Source organism: Colossoma macropomum, unplaced genomic scaffold (genome assembly GCF_904425465.1).
Source record: "Colossoma macropomum unplaced genomic scaffold, Colossoma_macropomum, whole genome shotgun sequence".
In the NCBI taxonomy this organism is placed as follows: Eukaryota; Metazoa; Chordata; class Actinopteri; order Characiformes; family Serrasalmidae; genus Colossoma; species Colossoma macropomum.
In genome coordinates this window covers 12,747,306-12,774,334 of record NW_023494799.1, presented here as the reverse complement: position 1 = coordinate 12,774,334, position 27,029 = coordinate 12,747,306, and the positions used below count along the sequence as shown (strand labels likewise).

The following is a 27,029-nucleotide window of genomic DNA, read 5'->3' as shown; positions in this document are numbered from 1 at the left end:
GTCATAAAGCAATCAAAAATATATCACTTACCCCTACACAGTACACAAAAACAGCGGTTTGTGGTTGGTTTTTTCGTATGTCAGTCTAATGTAAGTCTAATGATCCCTTCCTGTCAAAGCAGGCAATTTTTGGCCAGTGACAAAATACATCACATTCTCTAGCAATAGGCAGGAGGCTGACTTGGGACTAGGAGAGGCACTGCTACAGTGCCATTGTTAAAAGGAGAGATTGTAGATTTTTATATAAAAAAAACATAAGCCCAGTTTTTTTTTTTATCATGTTTTCTTTTCCCCACCGAAGGAAGCTCTGACAGTATCATTAGTCATTCAAATTTCTTTGGTGCATGTACGCATACACAAAGCTTAATAAGTATACCCTGTGTCCAGGTAATTTAGCTGTTCATCTGTTCAGTTAGCCACAGGGAAGAAAAAAAAAATGGGTTGAGCCGACACTCCCAATGTGAAAAGTGCTCCCAATGTGAAAAGTGACCACCCCAAATATTAAACTACTTTTGTTTACATTATTGGTAAAATTATTTTCCAGTATCAATGCTTGCACTACCTTACTACTAAAGGGCTGAAGGTCACTAATAGACTAGTGGGCAGTATTAAACAATTAATGATAACATAATAATTATAGAGTTTAAAATAAAGCTTTTAATTGTTTGCTGAAGTCTCCAAAGAGTATCACTCCTCCATTTATCATTCACTGACTATCATTTCACATTCTTAAAGAGAGACTCTAAGGTGACGTCAGTGAGTTTTGTTTATTGTGAAAAGTCTGTACTGCATATATGGAGCAATGAAGAGTTAAGTTGCTCCATCAGAAAATAGCACTAGAACTGGGAGATTCAACTCTGTGTACAGTGTCTTGCGAGGCCTGCTTTTACATGTTTAGCAAGTTTATGCAGTTTTTCCTAGAGGGCAATGCAACCCTACATTTCCAACTGCACCATTTGTTAAAAAAATGCCTTTGGTGAATTAATCTAATAGCAGAACCCTGAGCAGATGCAACTGTTCAAAAATAAAACAGAAAAAAGAAAAAGTGGTGCTGTATTCCTCCATCAAACCCATAGGAAACCATCAATATTTACGGTACGCCCAGCTATGTAAGCTCAAGTGTTTAATGCTTACACTGAAATCTCATCACCACACTGAGGAAAGTGTCACATGGCCCAGAAAGTCTTGTGGACATAAAAACATGTAAACATGAATTTAAAAAAAGTACTCACATTCTGAATGACCGGTTAAACACGAATAACTGATGAATTTCACTAGAGTGAATAATTTAATAGTGGTACGTATAATTGAACAGCTCATTATTTGAAGGCTATCTCTGGGACAGGCACGTGACTGCAGCTAAACATCGATGGACTCTACTTACAATATAGAATGGCTTCAGCTATTTGTTGACATTTATTTAGTTTGCTTCTTGAATAAGCAATTAATAGTAATGTAGACTAAAAGGATCAGTTCATTTTTAGCATTATTGGGAAATACAAAAGTAAGCATGCGCATTCACATCTGACACATGAAATCGTTTTACTACTTGAGAGTAGGCTTTTCTCTTCATTTCTTTTCGTCTTTAATGAACACCAAGTGTATCCTTAAACAAAAGCACAACAAATGTTTCAGGGAAAGAGTTGGACAGCTTGATCTCCCGTAAAGTTACGAGCCACATTGGATATATTTTTAATAGACATACTTGCTCAACAAGCCTATGTGTATCTGTAACATTTGATTGACATTTACCTGCTTGTTTAAGTACAATTACCAATCTGGTCTGAATAATCATTATTGCGAACCAGTTTTACCGATTTAAGGCCTCAGAGCACAATTACAGAGTAAATCACCATCCTTGTCACTTCAAAGTTTCAGGAAGGCCTTGACTTGATATATTCCAAAGGCCCACGTATGTTCATTCTATTTCAGCTGTGACTTTCACAACAGTAAAATAATTGTTGAATATACACTTTATAAAATGCATTTGTTTTTTTTACAACTCAGTTTTGATGTGGCAGATGCAGGGGTATCGTAAATGACTTTCTCTGCTTTAAATCTTGCCGTTGTGTTGTTGTTTGAGAGGGACAGGCCATTGGGAGTGTGCTGCGGAAGAGGGGATGGTTTCATACAGAAGGAGAAATGCATGACGCAATTCAAATTAGCTGAAGGTCTCAGCAAAGAATACTTGCATTATACAATATACATACAGTACCATGCTTACGCTGTTAGGTCTGGTCTAACCGTTTCAGCGTTGGGGGATCAGTGCCGTTGCCATTAAATGTCCATTCTACAACCACTCCACCATGACCTTTAACCCCATTCTGCCAAGCCACATCTCATGGTGATTCTAGGTAAAACTGGCTATAGCCATCATCACGGATGACACGGCAGAAGAAGTTGATTACTGTTTGCACAGAAAACATACATGGCAAAAAAAAAATAAAAATAAAAAAAATAAAAATAAACTTTAAATCATCGATATCAAATGTTGCAAGCATGCCTCTTATTAAAGAGAAAAGTGTAAGAGCAAAAACAGTTCACAGTTATACTACTGTGTAAATGTGCATACAGAAATGTCTGGCAGAGTACTGTACTGATCGAGTGCTAACTGTAGAAAGCATTTGCATGCGTTACCATCTTTAAAAAGAAAAGAGAAAGAAAAAAGAAAAATCCAAAATCTGGCATTTTGGCCATTTCCATTCACATTTTTGCACGTACATCAACTCCAGCAGGCAGAACAGGGTACGGCATTCCTCATCACGCTTCTGACAGTTTAGGTTCTTCCGTCTCGATTTTGATTTCTCTTGGGTAATTCTCAAGATGAAGCTGCAGTGCTGTAATCTTCATTTTATTGTCACTGGATATAGAAAAACAAAGCCCGTTTGGTTTCTGGATACTCTCGCTCTCTGGTCGGCGGAGGGGCGGAGGCAGCGATGATTTGCTGGGAGATCTGAGTGAGTGAGTGAGCAGGTCAGGAGAGGCCAGGGTCAGAGGTCAAGGGTCAGACAGGGGGCACCCTGCGCTGCACTAAGTACTGGTGGATGTCGTCGGCATCCCGTTTGAGCCACGCTGCATTTAGAAGAATGTTCTCGCAGCACTGCTGGACAGTACGCTCAGCTGCCGGTGCATGGTGACTCTCAAAGAAACTCTGCAATGTCACATTGAAAAAAAAAAAGAGATGGAGATGGGGATTAGCATTACCTGTCAATGTACTGGAGCAAAGAAATCTGACTATGTTTCAAATCCTGATTGATGCTAAGGGCCTGTACAGCATTATTCATAGCCATGGACTGACTGGGAGGACTGAAATGCAATCATATGCATTCAACATAGGACTGAAAGCCTGATCGCTGTCATATCAAAAAGGCAATTTGGAAGAATGTAATTTCCAACTTGCAACCTACAATTTTGATAGTCCACATTATCAAAAGTTTGCCCTACAATCTAAAGGCTGGGGAACTTTATAAGTATATATAAGTTAATCTTGCTCTTGTAGGTACACAATCACAGCACCACCAATCACAAGGCTGAAGTGGCCTGCCCTGTTGACAAAGCTTTAACAAAAATGGGTTCCCCAACTACCTCCTTCTCTCTGTTCATCAGAGAAACTTATCACAAGAAAGCTAATGACAAACAAAAGCTAAAAGAGCATAACTAGCTAGCAAGAACGTAGTTTCAATTAATCAGTCAACCAGCCATGCCAGCATTCCCTGACTTCACATCCAGCAGTAAAGTGAATTAGAAAGTTCTTTAAGACATCACCATGTAAATGCTGGATAATGTTTTCAGTGAGCTGTGAACAAAGAGGGGTTTACAGCATGACCTGTTGGCTTGTTTTACTCATTTCTTCCTACTACACTCACACTGTTGTGTTTAGTTCTGCTTCAGTGGCGTAGCAGGCTGTCAGATTGAGGGCTGTTAAACACAGGAGCTCAGTAAAATATTAGGACTACGTCCAGACAGTTCTCAGTTAGGTCTGATAAGCTGTATAAAAGCAGTGTTTTATTATATTATCATCATACTATGTTTTTTCATTCAAACTTTAGTGGGTATTTAATATTAATTTTAGTAATTATATAAACTGTAATATTTTACTCTGTGTTCCCTGGGACTTTGGGTTAATTTAACCCAATAACACAGAGCTTGTGAACTGCCTGTACATGAGAGACCAATAAAGAGCAAGTGAACACCCAACACTGTGTAGGTAACAAAACAAATCACAACTAATTGGCAGTCCAGCACACTACATTCATTTTTCAAGCCTCAAGCCAGAAAAAGTAGATATGGTGTTTTTAGCTCCAAAACAAAAAAAAACAAAAAAACAAAAACACAAAACAAAACCACACACGCACAGTCATGGTTTAATTTTTGCATTACTGTTGCCAAGGGACACTACACCTAAACAAACCTAACCCTAATCTGAAACTCTCAAACTATCATTTTCTGCTGTTTCAGTTTTTCAGAAGAATTTGTGGTGAAAATAACACATGCTAAAGGAAGACCAGCAAAATGTTCTCACTTGAAAAAAGGTTAGCAAGATGTGTGTTACACACACACAAAACTTTAATTCAGAGATAGTCATCACTTTCAAAACTGCAATCACAACAGTGGTGAATAGTGGGAAAAAAACTAAAATTATTTTCTTCAAACTGTTCGTAACACTTCAACAATTCAGATCTCAGTTATGTGGCTTACCTTCACTTCTGCAGCCATTTTGTCAATTGCAAATCCATCAACAGTCAGCTAAAGGTGAAACATACAAGGAAAAACTGTCAATTTATAATATACTTTTCTAATTTTCTAATGTATACAGTGAGGTGAAAATCTGTGAACTTCTACAAAGAATAAAATTAAATATGGATTTTTTACTGCAAATTTTAGTGCACAATTTTTATTTCCAACATATTGGAAAAAGATTAAACAAAATTTTAATGTGCCATAAATTCTGCACAGGCCACATGAATGTTTTTTCCCCCAATATATTAAATTCAGCAATTAAACAGCGACTGTGCATTACTATGTGTGAAGTGTGTTCTTTGTAGAGAATGTGTGCTTATTTCCACTTCAATTCAACAATACATGTAATTTGACAAGGTTCACCCAAACTGTGTTTTGTATATGACTGTATACTAAATAAATAAATAAATAAATAAATAAATGCTCTAAATCGTTTGCCATAAGTCAAGTAATTTGTGGTCAAAAATCTTTGCATTAAGCGGTTCTAAATGACATTATTCACTGCTGTATGCCAATGTAAAAAGCATATTTTTTGCAAAAAAGTCTTAGTGCAGATAGCATTCCAAAACATGTAAACTGATATCTGAACAGATGAGATCTTTCAGGCAGCTGTATAGTTTGATAGACCAATTTCAGCTGAATAGCCGTTGCTATGACCTTAAAGCTTGTTTTACCATAAAGGACCTCCTGACCAAGTTACAAAATGGAAGTAAACTGTGTTCTGACAAAGGAAAAAGAAGTGAGAAAAGATTCCATATTCAGCATGAGGACAAGATCTGACATTTACAGGTGTTTTCAGTAACCTTGCATGATGACGCACAAAAATGATTGTTATTTATGCATTCAAACATTTCCATTCATTTTGTACTGACCGATTACTGGTTACTCATAAAGCAATATATGCACCAGTCGAGTGCATAAAGGCTGTGATTATTAGTGCTAAGACCCTCCCACCTTGATGAGCCGTGATATGAGGAATCCACCCTGGTAACGGTTATGAAGCTCCTCCCAATTGTCTTTGACGAATTTCCAGGCTGCTTTGCGGCCATGCTTGCTGCTACCGGCCACACCCCCGATAACTGACACAGTGTCTTGAGGACGCACCTCATCCTGCACGGACGTATAGCAGAGTTACAGGGGAAATACAGTCCAGCAATTTCAAATGCTCTGCCCACACAAGAAGACAAATATGGATCTTGGAATGCCTAAAGCAGTACATTCTATAGCTTCTGAACGCTGATTTTTTTAAACATGTCTGTGGGATGATGCTGCTGTCTGCTCCAGACTAGAGCTTGCCATACTTGTATGAACGTGACATTGGTCTCAGACATCATTTCTTAAATGTGTCAACAGAGAACAACGTTACACTGCAAATTTAAACTGTAAAATCTATTTATCTAACTTAGCTAATAGTACTCAACAAGATTCTCTTCTGTCCTCTCTCCATCGTTACTCTCTCCCTTTCGTAAGGTACATAGACATAGATACCCCCGGATGGTTGTCTCCACTTTCTGTATCTATCGTTTCAAAAAGCTCCCTACAGAGTTTTGTAATTGTGACATTTCATAAAATTCTGAAGCAGCGGTAGCAATAATATTTATACAGTGGAAACATTGCAGTGGCCAGGACCCATACTGGACCACCACAGAGCAGGTAAGATGTGGGTGGTGGATCATTCTCAGCACTGTAATGGCACTGACGTGGTGGTGGTGGTGGTGGTGTAAGTGTAGGTTGTGCTGGTGTAAGTGCATCAGACACAATAGTGCTGCTGGAGTTAAACACTGTCCACTTTCTATCTACTCTATTACATACAATTACCTTGTTAGTCCACCTTGTAGATGTAAAGTCAGAGACAATAGCTCATCTGTTGCTGCACAATTTTTCTTAGTCATCCTCTAGACCTTCATCAGTGGTCACAGGACGCTGCCCACAGGGCGCTGTTAGCTGAATATTTTTGGTTGGTGGACTATTCTCAGTCTAGCAGAGACACTGAGGTGTTTAAAAACTGCAGCAGCACTGCTGTGTCTGATCCACTCATACCAGCGCAACACACACCAACATGCCACTACCATGTCAGTGTCACTGCAGTGCTGAGAATGATCTACCCAAATAACACCGGCTCTGTGGGGCTCCTGTGGGGTGAAAGGGCACGAATAAAGTATGCAGAAAAACAGATGGACTAGTCTGTAATTGTGGAACTTGTAGAACTGCACCTTTATGGTACCTATATGGACCTGATAAAAACTGGCCACTTTTTTGGAGATAATGAGTGTATGTACCAGGAGGTGTACTTAGTGAAGTGGCCAGTTAGTGTACATTAGTCAATCAGCTACTATTATAAAACCAACAAAACAGCTCTGGTTATAACAACACATTCACTGCTGCATGCCAGTGTAAAAATCAAACTAAAACAGTCTAAAAGATGTAAACTGATACCTGAATATATGGGATCTTTCAGGTAGCTGTACACTTAGTTTTACTTAATCAATAGTTACACAAAGGTAGCTAACCTGTCTAGCACTTGTCTTTGGACAAGTTGTTTGAGCCAGCCAGCTAACAATTTCTTTCAGTAATATTTAAAGACAGCCTTCATGATTACTGTTTTACTGAAGTGGTCACTGTAATAAATTACAAAGTAAAGTGTTACATTAATTGGCTGTTATGTACTTAAATATCTGTATTTGGGCAAGACTTTCTGTAAGTTGCATAAAACCCAGTGTGGGAAAGCGATCTGACTATACACCGTCCCTAGCTTCATGTTAACACAAAACTGAAAATTTGGTGCTTCCCCCACTGAGCTAGTACAGTGACAGGTACTTTGCACATCACAGATTAATAAAATAATGTAACGATAAAAGAAATATTGACAGTCATTTTTGTTTAATCATATTTTCCATCATCAATATGTGACATAAAAATCTTTCAACGTGGCCAATTTCTCTTCTTTTGTCACCATCTTTAACAAAATTTTAAAGGAAAAAAAGGAAGTTAGCTGGCTGGCTTAAACTACAACGTATTCAAAGATGAGTGCCACACATGTGAGTAACACTCTTCAAGAGGCTGCAATGAAGGTTAAGTGGGCAAATTCTAAAGGATTACAAATATAGGCATGTTATGTGCAAATTCAAAATTAAAATGTATGTCAAAGGGTAGGCCATGCATAAAATAATTGCTTAAGATGCCATTTCACAATAGTGGTTCAAGCAAATGCTTCAGTGCAGAAGCACCATTCAACATAGCATTTTGTTTTGTTTTCAAAAGAACACTGGAGCTAATTTGAGTTTACAAAGATGTTTTCCAGGCGTTATCCTAAGATTTGTAGATTAGACATTTTATTCTCATTGTTCTGAAAAACCACATTTAAGTGAGCTTGGTTTCCTCTGGTAATTATACCATGTCTTCCTTTCTCTCATTGCTGCTCATAAAACTGCATAACCACAAACAATGGTTTTGTCGACCTTGTGGGAGTGTGCATGTTTGTGAGCGTTTCTGTGTCTGTGTTTAAAAACACTTACACATACATACCGAAAGAGCAAAGTTTAGCACTCTCTGGATGAGCTCAGGAGCTGAGATTGCTCCCAGAACTCTCTCTATGCGATTCTTTTCTTCCTGCATGTCTGCTTGCTTGTGGAGCTAGAAAGATTGAAAACAGCATAATGCATACTTACTATATAATGTGTAGATCAAGCTAAAGGATTTCAATTTATAAGAACATTTGTATTGCACCTGCCTGTAGGGATTATTCTCTGCGGTCAGGTTTGGAGTCAGCAACCTACATGTGGCAAATATCCTATCCAGATTAATTTACCTTCAACATTGTGTCCAGCGTTGAGCTGTCCCCATGCTTCAGAACTGTTAGGTAGACCTGGGATAACACAGAAAACACCTGTGCAATGCATCTCCTTCAAGTATTACTTTTCATACAGGGTGTTTGATTTGAAATTGAATTAGGAAGAACTATTCAGTTCTGTTGCCAAATATAAATCTGATGGGGGATAACTACAAATAAATGAGTTCAACATGCCCACAACTCATGAGGTGAGTAAAAGCTGTGGTCTAAAGGAAAAGGGTCTAAATGTGTTTGGCTGGGCAGGTCTTACTGGACTCCTGAGGTCTGCGGGGAGGATCTGCTTGCCTTCCACATGCTGTTTAAATCTCCTCCGAGCCTCGTCCAGCGTGGCCTTGTGTCCCGCCTTGCCCAGCTTCCCCAAAACCAGTCCCCGCAGCAGAGCGTCCAAGTGTCCTGGTCAAGACACCATTACAAAGGGATACATGAAGAGAAAGAAACAAGAATACCATGGAAAGTAAACATAGTAGTTTACGTAACATAAAGGGATACAAAACGCTACCGGGAAAGAAACAGAAGAAAACAGAAAGGAAAGGCCAATAGAGATAAATACAAATTACTCACCAGGTTAATCCTCCCCCACTTAAGACACTTAAAGTCAATTGTATCACGACAATGTTTTTGTTTGTTTTTAAAAGTGCAGAGCAAACAAAGTCTTTTTTTGAGATTTTTACATTGAAAAATACAATTATATGAGTTTTAAAAAAGTAAGCACACACTAACAATTGATTATGATTATAATTGAATGTAACATTCCAAAAATCATGCAATTGAAACAGCACCTTCACCTTGATTGATCACTTAGGGGGCGTTCACACAATGGCTTTTTAACTTGTGCTTTGCAAGAAGCAGGAAGCATTTCTTAGGGGATGGGTTAATGCATTTGACTGACAAACAGGTAAATGTCAGACAGTGTTTTAAGAGAATGCAAAAGATCTAGATGATGACAAACATTTTGAAACTGACCTATATAATGATAAATAGAAAACAGCTAATATGTGAGCCAATATATAATAAAACACAGGAAAAAAAGCATTAATACAGTTCACTGTGCACAAAAACAGCCAAAACTAATTTTCCCTCCATGTTCTCTCCATGAAGGCATCCTCCAAATTCATTGGTCAGCTCTGGATGACGTGACAGTTTTGGAGGGCAACCAGCAATGTTTTTTTTTTTCCCTTTACATTCAAACTCATGGTCTGAAGATGTAAAGTGCACTGTGCAGGCTAAAGGAATGCTTCGGTTGCATGTTTCTCCATAGACAACAATGAAAAACACGCTTGAGGAGATCTGAAAAGACACCGTTTGAACACCCCCTTACTGAACCAAGCCCCACCTCTTTACACCCACTCACCTTCCCCAGACTTGCTGTCCCAGCCCAGCTTTAGGCCAATGGGAGTGAAGAGGTCTCTGATGAACTCCTGGATCTCCTCATGGAAGTCAGTGTAGGAGAGCAGAGAAGACAGCACACCCAGGTTACAGCTCAGGTCACTCCACACAGTGTAGTTAGGCTCATTCACAAATGCCTCCATCAACTTCAGCACCTCCACTGTGCTAATCATCCCAGCGCGTGACTAAAAGAGAGAAAGATGGGTCTAGGATGTAGCACAATAACAATAACTATAAAAAAAACATTTTTAACATTATCAATCAGGCAGGTGTGAGGTACTTTTTTTCATATAATTATTATTAGTATATTTAGTTTACTTAGTGTATCAGTATTTGCAGCGAAGGTTTATATTTATAAAGTTGCTATTTCAGTACACTATGTGCACCTTCTACTCACTACACAAGGGGATAGGGGCAGTTTGCCTGCTTATAACTCATAACGGCACAAACCAGTGCGACAAGATAGTTAGCTAGCTAGCTATTTTTAGTGTTGATATTATGAAGAGTAAAACGGCACTGAGTTTGAGAAAAAACATCTCATAACTAGAGGAGATTACGGGGAAAAAAAACCACGTCTTACAGAGCAACTTTAATAGCCTTTAAAATTTTTGTTCAGATCTGTTTTGTTTCTGTTGACAGTTAAGATTAAATATGAAAACCTATTAAAATGTCATCTCCTCAAAACACTTATTTTTATTTATATTGTATTTAAACTCTATATTACACCAGAATAAGCCTTTTGTCTTATTTAGAGTCCACAATGCTATTTCAACTCAGAAAACTGAACATTAGAAAATGCATGACACCATTAAGAATTATCAATGCTTAATGATACAGAAAAATATCAAGGCAATATTACCAAAGCAGTCAGTCATGCCAAGCGAGAGAGAGATCGTCAGCAAGCTGATGGATATGTTGTGGTAACCTATAATGCTGTGTGCATGTTTGTCTCACCAGGGAGAAAAGGTCGTTCTGAAGGCCCAGTCGGTCCACAGGGAGCAAGGTGAGGTCTCTGATGCCTGGCAGCAAACTCTCCAGCATGGCAGAGCTATACTGGATCCTATAGAAGCCCACTGTGCCTGGATTTATCTACAAAGAGAAAGGTGTCTTAGAGAAAGCTAAGTGCGGCCTCACCAATCAAAACAACTCTAGATTGGAAATTCAGAAGAAATAAAGGGAGGTTTGAAGTATAAATTGCAATATTAATCTATGAAGAAATGTACCACATCAACAAATTGTACCAACATCAATACACATCTACAAAGAAAGTGAGAGAGCTAACCTTGACCCACTTATCTGGTCCAAGGTTGGGGATGGTGACAGTGCTTTCAGGCTGGTCCAAAAGAACCCTTATCTTGGAGCAGCTGGGGTCTTCACTGGTACAGATGCTAATGGGGACCATCCAGCTAGGGCAATCCTCCCCTAACATATACACATTTACACAAGAGTGCCTCAGCTGTGGGAGATTACTTTTCTTTTGCTTCATTTATCACAGAGCTGCCATACAAATATGCAAAGTTTTTCTTCATTTATCACACAGATACCTTAATGGTTTTTGTGAAGATGTCAGTAGCAGCAAAATATGAAGCAGCTGCAGTGTGTTTTGCTTTTAATGGGATTTTTTGTTTTTCATCTGCACTGTTGATTTTTTTCCTGCACATCCTTTGCATTAATCTTTTTACTGTGTCAAATCAGAAGTGTCCATTTGGGTTAGTCAAAGTCTTGTGTGTGCCTTAACATATATCCACCTATTCATGCAATAGCAGATCAGTGCTGCCCATTCACAGCAAAGTCCAAAGCAGTGTTTCAGCTCTGAGTGCTTTTTAAGTGAGGCACAACACAGGGCAGCCAATCAGAACAGAGCTCTAACAAGTTCTAACAGTCCTAAAGGCACAGTAACAAAAAAACATTTCTTTAATTTTAAAGGATAAGAAGAGGTTAGAAAATAGTCATGTAGAAGTGAAGTATGACCATATTTGGTACATAAAGCCACACCAAAAGTTAGAAATTGGGAAAATGTAAAATTCAAGAAAAATTGAGGACCTAGGCATATTGACCTAAAAGAAGAAAACCAAGATGCCCTCTACAATGCAGACTACATTTATCGTTATTGTAATATGCTATGTCACAGTATATCACACTATGCTTTTTAAAGCATATTGTGAATATCATCAATACTTAAAAGAAAAAATCCCAACTGCATGTTTGATTATAAAAAGAGCACAAACAAAGAGAGAAGAGGAGAAAGGAGGCAAAGGAGCTTTACACAAATCAAGGGTTATTCTCCAGTACATTATATTGCATATTCAAATCATTTAAATATTTGAAAAATACACCATTAGTTGCTCAAAGAGTTGTTTGTACTGATCACTGACACACCAAAAACAAAGGCAAAAAGGATGTACACGCTAACAGTTTATACTGTTTTATCAGAATTTTGTAGATACTCTAGTCAAAAACAACCTCACTCTGCTTTGTAATATTTTCCTCAAGTTTTTTTTTGTTTTAAATAAATTTAAAGAAACTGCTTCTCACACTTTTCACAATGCAGTCCCACAACATCTCAATAGGTTGTAAATCATGCCTGAACATCACTCACTGAACAGTGTGGCATATTGCATTGTTTTATTGCAATAGCTATCATTTGGTGTGGTTTTCCTCTTAAGAGGAAAGACAGAATCAAAAACTCATCAAATCAAGAATATTAAACATGCTGCTAAACATCTTTATGATGTGCATGTGAGCATTTTTTACTGCCAGTGCACAAAACCAAAATGAATCCCCCTTTAACAGGATTTATTATTAAATCAATACTTCAATTAATCCTAACAATCACTTCTGATCTGACCAATAAGATTTATGTCAAGGAAGTGCAGGGACATATTGAACCAACCAACAGTGCAGAAATAAAAAAAAAAACCTCACTAAATTCAACACATACCACCGAGTACTTGTTTTTTGCGGAGCTGTTTTGACTCTGCCAGCATTCAGTGGACTAGACCAGAAAGACATGTCAGAATGACATAAAACCTAATACTGACCATGGAAATTGCTAAATTAAAGGAAACACTTGTGTCCATGACATCCCTAGAGATAACGGAGAGCCTCAGGCAAACTTACTGGTGTAGGGAAAAAGCTCTGTGCAGTTTTGGCGGTGTATGCTCAGAACATTACAGTGAGGGAGAAGCAAACTGTGCCTGTGCAGACTAAAGCATCATTTGAAAATGAATGCTGTGTTCGCATAAGACATTTGTCTGAACCTGCTGATTTTCAATTCACTACTCCCAGAAATGGCTTATAACAGTACAAGGCATGCATTGCTCAAATGTATCCTCAAATCTCAAACATTTCCTTCAAATGTTAAGGAATAAAGATCAATGTAACATGCAGAATTTAGCTTCATATTGAACCCTGAGGGCATCTTACCATTGTGTGGTCCACTAGCACAGAACTTCCTCTGAGATATCTTCAGTACTCGATCACCTCCTTGCTAAAAAGATCATAGAATTATCATCAGAAAATTGTTTTGTTTTTAGTATACTACTAATATTCTATTGATGCCTGATGCACATATTCTCAATTTCTGTATTCTGAATTGCTACTATTTCAAGTATTCTACTTCACTGTGACTCGAAACAGCCAAAATATAATTTAAATCCCTTATCTAAAAAAACCCACCATGAAATTTTTTTAACGTGGTCTTGAAGTAATTCTTCATTTACCACTGTGTATGATTTACAAGAATATATGTTTCAAAATTTTTTCCAGTAGTTTTTAAAATTTTATGGCACCTTGTTCTGAAATTCTGGACTGCACTTTAAAGAATGTTTTCTCAACATATCTTCAGCACATCTTAGTTAAGTCTTAAAGTATAGGGCGAAAGCAACTGTCTTGGCTTATAAGGTCTGTGACTGCTATTTTTCTCCCCCAGTCAACCACCTTCACAGTCCAATATAGTGTTTCAGCCCCCAAAGTGGACTTCAAGGCCACAACTATTATGTTGCTCTAGTTGCCAACACACCTGAGCCTCAAAGACTAGACTGGAAACCGCCATACCTGCTCTTGGTCCACTACAATAATGGGGAATCCCATCTGTTTGGTCCAAGAGCTCATTACTGCGGCGATGGGTTTCCCACTAGCCTGCTCCAAACAGTCCCATAGGTCCTCTAAAAGAGAGAAAGAGTGGTTAAAAGAGCAACTGAAAGAACAAAAGTGTGATGTAGGTTAAACATTTGAGACAGAAAAACACAGAGTAAGGCCTGAACAAAGAGACAGAGAAGGGCTAAATAGAGACTGAATTTGTGACTGTCATTAATACAAGCAAGATCCTCATAGAACAATACACCACTTTAATAAGAAAAGAGGCACACACAGGCACAGGCAGGCACACACATGTAGACCCTATGTCCATGCTTGCACACCTCCAGATTGCTATTACATAATCCAACATACATTACATTCCTAACTTTTAAGTTTTTTTTTGTTTTGACATGCAAGAAGGAAAGACATAGTGGCACCTTATCATGTTTTCAATCAAACCGGCTTCACATAACATCCAGAGTACAAAATTAAAATGTTATACCATTCCAAATTCCACTCCAATGTAATCTTTATGTTTTGGTTTGTAAAAGTGAAAAACTGAAATACCTAATAAAACTGGAAGCTGTTGCATACTGTTACAATTAAGCAGGAGAAAGAACTGATAAACAGTAAGCCCTATTCAATCTGGATTCATGTTACCTGCATTGTGATTCAAGTCATTATCCCTTTAACCCAGTATGAATCTGCAATGTCTAATACTAGAGAGAATGATATTCTATAACTCATTGAAACCTCAGTATGAGCAGCCCTGTTTAAATCAATCAATTTTACAGTAATGCAATAACAAAACCTGCTAACAGACTTGTGCTGAGTTGTTACTGTTAGTAAGTGTTGTGCCTGTTGACTAATGGTGAAGCATACATGCAGGCTACAACATTTCAGTCTGGGCTATCTGTGGTATTTTGGGGAAATCAAACAGTTGGGGAAATTACACAATAGCCCAGACTGAAATGTTATAGCTTGTATCAACCAATCAAGCCCTTACAAATTATGTTAAAGAAACTCTTCTGATAAAATGGATCCAACTCAAATAGACCTTTAGACAGTTCTGCACAGTTATGTATTTCTGACCATGTGAAACTCGAAGGAAGACCTTTAGTGTTTCAAACTAAGCACAAATCCATGGCTGTAACAATTTCAAAAATGTAAATGAACACTTACCTGTTGATGCATTTTTGTGCTGAAACTTTAAAAGGTAAGCATTCATTCCCTTCCTAAAATCCTAAAAACATAAAAAGCAAAATGTTATTCAGAAACATTGTGGCACTAAATGCAACACAGACATGTCAGATCACATTAAGAGTACGTATGTAAGATTTTAATGCAGTCTAGTGCCATTACAATTCAAGGACAACCAACACAGCCCTGCAGATTATTGGCTAAGTAATAAGTAGGTCAGCTAGCGTACGATTCATCCACCCTGTTAGAGGATACACATGGATATAGCCTCTTATTAATCTTAACACTGCCAGTTTCAGTGCTCAGAGTAAGTGATTCCTATATTTATGGTGCGTGCCCCCCTTATGCTTAGGCCATTCTCTTACCTCGTCTCCTATGTAGTTGTGCAGCATGCGTATAACGGAGGCGCCTTTGCTGTATGATATGGCATCAAAAATTTCATCTACCTCTGAGGGGTGTCCTACATTAACCTGTCACACAAACACACACAGTGAAATACTACCTCATATTTCAGTAAGCTAAGCCTAGGCCTGGAATGCAAATGCAGTAACTGACACTTCAATGTAGACAGAAGTAGACTTCATAGCTGTGCAGGTCTGAAGTAAACATGAAACTTTATACTTCCTAAACAGAGATTTTTGAAATAGATTTACCTGAACAATGTAATTCAGAAAGATTTGTAGACATTTAAAGAAAACTTAAGAGAAAGAATAAAAGTATTTTGGGTGCAGAGACAGGGGAAAAATAATAGCTTTTGCACACCTCAATGGGGTGGCTGTTATCAAGAGCATCGAGATCCAGAGCCCTGGTGTAGTCAGCAGACACAAACTGCGTCCAGATGTCGTACTCAGGGAAACAGTGGTCCACACAGAGGTACTCGATCCATGATGCAAAACCCTCATTAAGCCACAAATGGGTCCACCACTCCTGCAGTGCAGAATAACTCTTTCAGTACATGGACGCCATTTCTTTCTATAAATACAAATCAGCAAGTTCACACTTGCCACAGGGTTATTAAAAATACACAACATGACCAAAAACCTGAATCAATGATTTCACTGATTTCCATCATTATGAAAAATACTGATTCAGTTTTAGTTGCAATTGTATAGAGATTTTATTTTTAATTCAAGGACCACTACATTGATAACATCATTGTAAGTGTACTCATGCTCACAAAATAAAAAAAAATAAAAAAATAAAAAATAAATAAATAAAAAAAGCAGCTTGCATGAGTTCACCAAGTTCACACACTCACCATAGTAACCAAATTCCCAAACCACTGGTGTGCCAGCTCATGCCCCACTACCAGGGCTACCCACTGACGTGAGGACGCACACGAGTTCTTTGGGTCGATCAGCAGAGCAGTCTCCCTAAAACATAAATATTTGATGTGAGGGCAGAACAGATGCAGTGTTTATGTGTGGAATACTATGAAACATTAGCTCAAAAAGGAATAAAGCAATCTATAAATTATGTTTTAAACATAAATATTTAATATGACAATTAAAGCACTACAACTGCATGTCAGGAAAACAAGACACACACACACACACACACACACACACACACACACACACACACACACTTAGAAATTCAACAAAGCATGTCATTTGATCAGGGCTGTTCAAACTTTTGCATATGACTTAATTTGCTCTCTACAGGAAACAACCATAAATATGGGATTTTTTCATTTTAGTGCACAATCTTGATTTAATGCTGAATTTAACATGTTGGAAAATATACAATAATAAAAATACAAAGACAATACAATATAAGACATGCCATAAGTGTTACACAGACCACATTTTATGTTTTTCCCCCCAATATAGTAAATTTAGCAAATAAACAGTAATTGTGATTGTATAAATATGCAGAACTATGTTGTCTGTGTGTTGCCTTTAGAGCACGTGTACTTATTTTCATTTATCAGCATGTAATTTCACCAGGAGAGTTCAAACTTTTGCATATTTATATAGTCTTATATTTGTGTATCACTGAACAATCAATGTGTATTAAATGTATTATTAGTGTTTAATTGTACCTGTAAGTAACAAGGCCCCAGTTTTCCATAGCACCTGAACAGATAGAGCAATAAAATGTGACACCATATTATCAGACTTAATGGGAACATTTTATCAAAATTTATTCTAGAGGAAATTCTACTACATACCAGCAGCAAAATCAGCAATAGCTATTAGATCAATTTTAGGCAATGGATAAGGAACACTGAAATAGTCTTTGTAGAAAGGTAAGGTCTTTGTAGCCACCTAAAAGAACAGAGATGCAAGATTTCACATTAATTTGACACTAACAGAACACACAGCTAGTGTTTCAGCATGAAATTGCTACAAAGAGCTGCCACAATGGCAGATAGCCAATAAGCAGTAGCTCTGCTTTGTTTGTTTTGGTCATACTAAATTCGAATTATGACTTTGGGAGTATGTATGTGTGCGCGCGTGCGTGTTGTGTCAGAGGGCTCATGTTCAGCTTTTAGACGATTTAAAATGCAGCCTTTCTTTATAACACCATAGGTCAGGGTAAATGGATTAAAAAATATTCCTCACCTCCAGCGCAAACTTCCCTTGCTCTGCTTTCCCCACAGGCGTGTACACGCGGACCGTCACTCCATCAGACGTCTGGCTCTCCACAAAATCATATTCACCAATTACAAATGCCACCAGATACGTGGACATGATGGGTGTAGTGGCGAATTTCACCTCCACCAGACTGTCATCTTCTGCATATGGCTTTCGATCAATGACATTCTGAAGAGCGGGAACACCGTAGTGACAATCAGATTAATGAGTAGTTTCTATTTTATTTGCAGTGTAGTATGAAATAGCTCTTAAAAGGGAACCTTGACTCAGTATGGTACACATACTTCATATGTACCAATACTATTAAAATATGCTGTATAAACCAAACAAAAACAAGTGAATAACTATTGAAAATGTTGTCCTGTAAAATTCACAAACCCTTTTTAATCCAGCTCTATATTGCTACGAAAGGCTCAGTCATAGCATAGAGAGCAGGCAACTAGACATCCAGATAGATAGGCAATTAGAATGGAACTGACAAAATCATGATAGCTGTGGCCAGCTTAGCTTGGATATCAGACTCTCTGTCTACTGTCTGATATATGGAAATGTGGAGTGTTTCAGCCCAGGCTGGTTTTTGCATGGGGTACAATACAGGGCAGCCAGTCAGAAGAGAGGTCATATCATTCTTAAATGCACAGTAACAAAAACAGCCTGTTTAATTCAGAGGAATAAAGAGAGGTTGGAAAATATTAATGCAAAAATGAAGCAAGAATGTTTTGGTACATAAAACCCACACAAATGTTATAGAGGACTTTAGTGGAAAGAGTAAATGCTGTATATGGGCCCTTTAAGGCACACACATCTTAAGAGTCAGGACTCCCTTTAACTTGCTTAATTGGATAGAGGACATTTAGAAACATCAGCCATCAGCTTCCCGATATGTCTGCCATTTACTGCTTGCATCTCTTCTACATTAGCTGCTGCAATTAGCAACCTTTCTTCCAAACAGTAGTGAAACTGGAGCTGTGCTGCCATTACACTCCTAACCTCTCTCAACTCTAAATCGAGATCTATTGACTTAGAACAGGGAAATGAAGCTTTACATACATTACAAAAGGTCTGAAATAAGATCTGAAATAAACAGGGCCAAAATGCAAATAACACAATATTAAATATTTTGCCCTTTAAACCACAAGCACACCCCCTAAGATATAATACGTCAGTATCACACTAACAAAGGACTTTGCAAGTCACCACACCCTCCGATCTTGACCTGAAAGGATTAATATATTTATTCATAGATAAAATGGACTGCTGTATTATATGTTGTTGTTGCTACAAACAATCAAATCACCACAAAAACTAACAAAAACTCACATTGCTAACATCAAATGGGTCAACTGAAAAACAGAAATTAGACTGGCTTGAGAGTAAAATGGGGGTCAACAAAATACCTTGCATGTAATGACAATATTACTGTCTGGTGATTATTATAATTTTAGTAATGTTTTCTCCAGTTTAGATTAAATCACTTATTGTTATTCTAATTAATTCTATATTTGCCCTGATTTGTGTATAAAATGCCCCTGAATAATTAAACTACTCTAGTATTCATTATGTTGGTATTCGTTTCTCTATTTAGTATTCGGAAGCTTCTGTTGTTAACAGTATTCTAGAGTTAGAGGCTTATTTATCAATATTAACAAAATATTTTATCATCAATCCATGATGAAAATGGCAATTACTAGTTGATTCCATCTGAAAGTTAATTTGAAAGCCCCTTTTCTACCATGTTTTCAAACATTCCCTTCATTCTTGAAACAGAAAATCTGCATTTAAACTCCACTGTTGAAGGAACAGACCTGAATCTAGGTTTTAAACAATTAGCATTTTGCTCCAAGACACAAAGAGGACATTAAAGACGTCCTCAGCACTACAGAGTGACAGCTGGCCTGCATCAGCTGGAGGAAGTACAATGCCTCTGAGCCTGTGTTATGTAACACACACTCACACACAGTCTGCTAGGGAACACAAAGCCTGCGCTGAGTAATGTGAATCAAGCTGTTTGGGGGTCTAGTGTTTCCACAGGGGCAGAGAGAGGTTTGACACATACCATATTTGACAAGGCTACTCGGTCCTTGGGGACAATGAGGGTGATGTCAAAGGTGGCTTTGATAGCTGGCTCATCCCAGCAGGGGAAAGCTCGGCGAGCATCCGTGGCCTGAGGGCAGAGAAAGAGAGAACGGAGGGGGTCAGTGAAAGAGAAATGGGGGAGCAAAAGAGAGAGGTCACAGAGAGCTAGTCATGTGACAAGGGTTCAGACACGTGCATGTGCACATGCATAGACATAAAGAAACCCACAGAAACAAAAACACAACAGACAGTTCCAAACCTACATGTATGTGCCGCCAGTCAAAAAGAGATACTACACTAAACACTCAAACACCAACAGTAAACAAAAACTAAACTCGTCATCACAAACATACAAAAGCTAAAGTGAACAATGCAGGTCCAACACAAATATATTGACAAAAAGAGAAATAACTACGCAGACAGTGCACTGAGTGGTGAATAAGTGCCCTGAAATTTCCTCTTTCCTCTGTCACTTTTGCCTTTAAACCAATATCCTCTGTTTGTTCAAAGAGAAGCTAGTTACTCATTACCTAAAAAACAAGGTCTATTACTACAATATTTGTCAAGCGACCAGCATGAAGTTTTTTTACAGCGCTGTGACAGATGTCTGAGAATATACAGACAATGAATGAAGGATCCACATGCTCAAGAAGACAAACAATCTGCTTGTGGAATTACCTCAAACTGTGTGACAGCAGCGTAGCGGATTTCTCCTGAAGGAGTTGCATATTTACTTCTGTAGAATCCTTTCATTTTGTCATTCAACTCTCCAACGAAGTCAATCTTCAACGTACCCAACCCTAAAGATCAGGTAGAAAACATTTGTCTTTAGTAAGGTGTAAGTAAAATATAATTCTGGTTAGTTTAATTTCAGGCACTGCAGACTCCAAAATACAGATTTAAAAAAATCGCTCTAGTAAAAGTCTTCCCGTATCACTTCACCCTTTGATCTTGACCTGACAGGATGAACACATTCATCCACAAATACAATGGACTGTTGTATTATATGTTGGTGCTGCTGCAAACAATCACGTCACTGCATTTTAATATCACTGCCCTTTGTCTTTCATTTCCTTTTATGTTTTTATGTACTTTGTACTTTCTTCTAATTGTGTGTTTTTTTTTTTAAGCTACCGTCCCTTCATTTTTTATTTTCACTCTTAAGCACTTTGTCTTTCTTTTTCCTTTTGAGATTCCTTTTGCTTTTATTAATGCAAAGCACAACGAATTGCCTTTGTGTATGCGATGGTATGTACAATACCATTTGCAAAAAAGTTGGGACGCTGTGCAAAATGTAAATGAAAACAAACTGCAATGATGTGCAAATCATTTAAAACCTATATTTATTAAAAAAATAGTACAGAGACAACACATCAAATGTTGCAACTGAGAAATTTTATTGCTTTTTGAAAAACATTTGCCCATTTTGAATTTGATGGCAGCAACACGTTCCAAAAAAAGTTGGGATGGGGGCAACAAAAGGTTGGTAAAGTTGTGTAATGCTTTATTAAAAAAAAACAAAAAAACAAAACACCTGAAGGTTAACTGGCAACAGGTCAGTAACATCACTGGGTAGAAAAAGAGCATCCCAGAGAGGCTGAGTCTTTCAGAAGTCAAGACAGGGAGGAGTTCAGCACACTGTGAAACACTGCACGATCAAATAGTGCAACAATTCAAAAATAACGTTTCTCAACGTAAAATAGCGAAAAACATAATATCATTAAAAGACTTAGACAATCTGAAGAAATCTTTATATGCAAAAGACAAGGCTGAAAACCAGGACTGGTTAGCTAAGATCTTCGGGCCCTCAGGTGGCATTGCATTAAAAACAGACATGATTCTGCAGCGGAAATTGCTGCATGGGCTTAGGGACACTTCTAAAAACCACTGTCTGAGAACACAGTTCATCACTGCACCCTTAAATGCCAGTTAAAACTCTACTATGCAAAGAAGAAACCACATATAAACAGGACCCAGAAATGCTGCAACCTTCTCTGGGCCTGAGCTCATTTAAGACGGTCTAAGGCGAAGGGGAATAGTGTTCAGTGGTCCGACAAATCAAAATTTATCAAAATCAATTATTTTTGGAAATCATGGACACTGCGTCTCCCAGGTTAAAGACCATCAGGCTTGTTATCAGCACACAGTTCAAAAGCCAGCATCCATTATGGTATGGAAGTGCACCAGCGCACATAGCAGGGGTGACTGGCACATCTGTGAAGGCACCATTAATACTGAACGATATATACAGATTTTGGCAACATATGTTGCCATTCAGACATTTTTTTCAGGAAAGGCCTTGTTTGTTTTAGCAAGACAATGCCAAACCACATTCTGCACAACAGCACGGCTCCATAGTAAAGAAAGTGCTAAACTGGCCTGCCTGCACATCAGACCTGTCACCAACTGAAAACATAAGGCACTTTATGAAACAAGAAATATGACAAAAGAGACCCCGAACTGTTGAACAGCTGAAATCCTATATCATGCAAGAATTGGAAAACATTACACTTTCAAAACTACAGAATATTGTTAAAAGAAGAGGTGATGCAGCAGAGTGGTAAACATGCCCCTGTCCCAACTTTTTTGAAACGTGTTGCTGCCATCAAATTCAAAATAGGCATATATTTTCAAAAAAAAAAAATCTTAGTTTTAGCATTTGATATGTTGTCTTTGCACTACTTTCACATCAATATAGGGTTTAAATGTCATGTCATGTCATTATAATGTCAATATAGGGTTTTAATATCACACGTGGCTACCAAACACAAGAAAAAACAAGTCACTGCTGGCCACAAATAAACCACACAACAACTTTACAAACGTTGGTAACTCTTTTGCAGCTCGGTCATTCTGAACGGAGCGACATGCATAGTTTTTATGAAATTTTTAACATGGTTGGCTACTAATCATGTAATAGTGATTCACAAAAATTAGAGTCATGTTCCTGGCTCAGAGTTGCAGACTGGCAGCGAGCAGTGGCAGTGGGAGACTCAATATTTAGTATTAAGTCCGTTACTTGTAGTTGCAATCTAAATGTGATTGATCATATCATTTATTTTTGCTGGTTTGTACAAAGGTTTTTTTGCACCTGAAGACCACACTTCACAAAATAAATAAAGAACATGTTCCATTCAAAACATAAAGAAATTCTTTGAAAGCAGTGTTCAAGGATAATGGCAATTAAATATGTTAAATTAAATGCATGTGATGTTTGGATTTCATAATAATTTTTCCTTTAAATTTTAGCCAACTAGATTAGTACTGTGAACTCATGATACTTTTTGACTAGGTAATCATATTGTGTACTTCTGTAATTAGGTACATACTATATGAAGAATCAAATCACAAGGAAGAAGTTCCTTGTGTGATAGATACAAATGACCCACATTTATCCTTTGACGGTAAGGTGATTAAACACGTTCCAAGCTGTTGAAAGAATAACTATAGCAACTGATCACACAGCGACTGTTTGCATGGCCACAGCTGAGCTTGTAATAGAGCCTGCTGGTGTTGCTGTGGGGTTTACCTTTCTGAAGAGCACTGGGGAATGACAAAGTGACCTTCTCATCCTCATTCTGATAGTTGAATCCTGTAGCATTAATTTCTAAGTGAACAAAAAACCTGGGTTATGAATGTTATTACAAAAGCAATAAATTTAACAGACAAAACTGTGCAAATTCATCAGTAAATCCCATCTTAGAATATGAGAATATCTAAGAAATACGGATGAAATTCTGTAGTGCAGTTATACTGCAACACGTTGTGACTGTATGCAGAAAATAAAATAAAACACATTAGTGAATCCTTGATGTGACGTAGTTAATGATGAGCCTGTGTTACTTTGATCAAAACGATTTATTCTTGCTGGATCATGTGAATGCCTCGATTTACCCAGAGAAACTCATCTGGAACATCTGAGGTTTGCTCAAGATGCTCACAGCATGCAATAAAAAAGGGTGACTTGTGACAGTCTCATTTGCATTTTGCCTTCTGTGATATCACTACTGCAAAAGCCAATATGGTGATAATGATTAACAACGACATACTGCACACCTGTAAACTAAACAATAATCTTAGGTATGTAGTTACCAGTTATGCCTATATCACTAAGCCCTCAAAAGCACAGGCAAGCACAACGCAAAGTGTTTATAAACCCACATTGAGCTTTACACATACACAGAATACACTTAAAGGGCACGTCACAAATCAGCACATCTAAAAATATCCGCCTATTCAACATACAGCAGTTTAGCTCCACCCATTCATGCTACGTTTATCAGTCTAAAACACTAAAAAAAACAACTAGTTTAAATCTAAGGGATAACGAGAGGTTGGAAAATGGTCATGTAAAAATTAATTCCAGCTGTTTTTGCACATAAAACTACACAAATGTTATAAGTGGCCCTCAGTGAAAAAAAATAAATAAATAAAATGCAGGACAACTGTGGGATACGGGCCCTTTAACATGTACAAGGTCATGCACTAAAACCAGAATTACACACTCACCTTCCCCCCCTTCTGGTGCAAAAGATGCAGTGATAATATCTATATCAGCACAGTTCATCACTATCTGGTTTGTCCCTTGTCTAACCTGGAAATAACAACAAAACACATAACCTTTACCATAAAATATAAACAGGTCTACAAATAAAGGACTGCAGACCGGAAATTAGCTAGTGAGCAAATGATGGTGCAAAATGTATTTCCTCTTTTGAGCTTTATGTTTTACGTACATGGTCTTTGACAAAATAAACACAAACACAATGAACTAGTGAGGTTTATATTCCATGAAAACATATTCTCAGGAGACTATCTGTTCTTTCAGTAAACACTGTGATCTGATAACACAGAATGAAGGAATGCATTCATTTTGCCAAAATGTGATTTGGTTTATCTGTACATACAAGGTCAACAACCTCAGTCTATTTTTTCTCGAAGCCTCTAAAGTGCACAATAGAGGCTTAAAACGAGCACAAAGCTACTGCATACTGAGCACAAAGCTGCCCAGTCAGTAGTGAGTTTTTCTTTCCTTGGAACAATCAATATGTCCTATAGGCCTAGCTGTGGACACATTCTATTTTTCATCCTCAAAGACTGATTTATCACACCTGAAGTACATCAGAATTACCTAGTGATATGGGAAAAGCATCAGTTGTTGCTGTACTTTTTGTAAACAGTGAACTCAGATGATGTACAGCTTTAGAGAGCAATTGAGGCTTGTTGTAGCTGGATGTGACTTGGTTGCAATGAAAAATCTGCTCATGTGATGTCCGGCCATAGATGGGTTAGGGAGTGCCTCCATGCTGTCCGAACCTAGCCCACTTTTGATTGAGGGTGCCAGTCAAACTTGCAGCATCGTAGGGGATGTAGTTAATCTCATGCTCCAATAAGACTTGGCACAGAGGCCACATTGAGCTAGCAGAAAAAATTTCACAATGGGGTTACATTAGAGTGAGGCGCAAAGCGACTTAACAGGTCATTAAGGTGGCCTACAAATAATTCTTATACAAAATATCTTTTGCAACATAAGAAGAGCTAGAATCCAGACCCCGAATTGCTACAAAGCTTCACCGCAATAGAGACGTCCTTGTCTACTTTCTTGAAACTATTTCACCACCAAATGTAACTCCGCAACCAGGGTCGAAGAGAGTAAAAATAGAAAGCACAACAAGGCAGTAAAAAAGGGTGTCATGCAAATAAAGCATAACCCGAGTTTAATTCAGCGTGAATGACACAAAAAAGTGATTTTATTTAACGTATGAGTGGTATTTAGTATCAAGTGTTTGATAACTATGCAGTCTTAATGATGGCCAGTGTAAGATTCCAGCAAATTACAAAGTTATTTGTTGTGAACCATGTGTCAAAAACCATCAAAAGAACATTTCATCCAATCACTGCCCTACATTTTAGCGGTAAATAGTGACCGAAAGTGACAGAATCTGAAAAAACACGCCCTCCAGACATTTCAGGATACATGAGCCACACAGTGTCCAGTGATTTTCTCTCTCGGTTGTGCACTACAAAATTACAGCTGTCTCCCAAGTAGGTGAGGCTCGACAGTTGGCTAGCAAACAAATCTCATATGAAAAATCTTCATCATAGCTAACTACTTGCTTTGCACGCAGGCTAACGTAGTTAACACGGTTATGCCTCTGGAGTTTCCTGAATGGTTTCCAAGAAAACAACCCAGCAGGTTATTCTGCTTGACGTGCGCCGTCGTAAGGGTTACCATAAACCTTCATGCTGTAGTTAATGTCCAGACTTCAACGGACGGCAAACCTTATGTTATGTTGAAATGGCAGCTGCCGTCATGACCTCGCTAGCTAGCTAAGTTAGCGAACCAGTCTGAGTGACAACATAAAGGTAGAGTAGTTATCCCGCTAGTTTGTTAACTAACTATCTATCTGTTTCACTCTTTCTCGCTGTACTGAAGGTTTCAGTCAAACTGACTATTAGCAACAAAGCTAAGGCAGTTAGCTAAATAGCTAACATAGCCGTCTGGCTAGTTAGCTTAGCAGCAGTAAGTGTAACTAACGGTTAACCAACGTGAACGTGCATTGCCTTGTACCGTTAGTGTTTACATTCTTAAATGCAGCTGCATTAAAACACGTTACAGTCAGCCTACCTCTACGGCTGCCTCCAGTTTGCCCTCGAAGGTGAAGTCGATGAGGTCGGGCTTCAAACACAGCCCGTAGTTTACGGGGTAGACGTCAGTGGGCAACCGTACGAAGGGCCTCCTCTCAGGCATGGTGACTAAATGCTGGCTGGTAGCGTTAACAGAAAACGTACAGTGTCTAATGCTGAGTGTAGTTGCGCGTAGAGTCAAAAAACCAGGCTTTGACAGCGATATCAGACTTCGGGGTGTGACTTGTCGAACGAGTGACAGAGACACTTGACGGCTCAAAAGCAGCAACATAAAACCCGTGGGATGTGTCGCTAACTCGCGCCCGTCCTCCCCTCTCACTTGCAATGGACTGAAATAGCCGAATGTGTGTACGTGCGCGCTCCCGTCTCAAAATTACGTCATTGCGTAGAGGGGCCCCATAAGTGAGAGAGGTGAATGCCTATCTATACAGTATTTCTGTTTTGGCCAA

At 38.3% G+C, this 27,029-nt stretch overlaps 1 protein-coding gene across 1 annotated transcript; it reads right to left on the bottom strand.

Annotated features, from left to right (window-relative positions):
* Positions 1 to 1,556: 1,556 nt before the first annotated feature.
* npepps (aminopeptidase puromycin sensitive) lies at positions 1,557 to 26,910 on the bottom strand. Its single transcript, XM_036586285.1, has 23 exons — positions 26,561 to 26,910; positions 24,442 to 24,526; positions 23,462 to 23,539; positions 20,611 to 20,732; positions 19,913 to 20,020; positions 17,824 to 18,024; positions 17,430 to 17,526; positions 17,301 to 17,334; positions 16,515 to 16,629; positions 16,019 to 16,183; positions 15,622 to 15,726; positions 15,239 to 15,299; positions 14,033 to 14,142; positions 13,403 to 13,466; positions 11,259 to 11,398; positions 10,931 to 11,065; positions 9,942 to 10,161; positions 8,841 to 8,983; positions 8,549 to 8,605; positions 8,266 to 8,373; positions 5,695 to 5,850; positions 4,699 to 4,746; positions 1,557 to 3,151 (listed from the first exon to the last, which is right to left on the bottom strand). Exons 1-23 carry the CDS (start codon positions 26,849 to 26,851, stop codon positions 3,005 to 3,007), a joined length of 2,790 nt encoding a protein of 929 aa, XP_036442178.1. The 5' UTR covers positions 26,852 to 26,910; the 3' UTR covers positions 1,557 to 3,004.
* Positions 26,911 to 27,029: the final 119 nt, after the last annotated feature.

Coding starts and splice junctions, on each gene's coding strand:
- npepps (XM_036586285.1), bottom strand. CDS start 26,851: ATGTTGCTGCTTTTGAGCCGTCAAGTGTCTCTGTCACTCGTTCGACAA. Junction 24,527..26,560: donor AACTGGAGGCAGCCGTAGAG/GTAGGCTGACTG, acceptor TGTTATTTCCAG/GTTAGACAAGGGACAAACCA. Junction 15,300..15,621: donor ACAACTACATAGGAGACGAG/GTAAGAGAATGG, acceptor TTATGTTTTTAG/GATTTTAGGAAGGGAATGAA.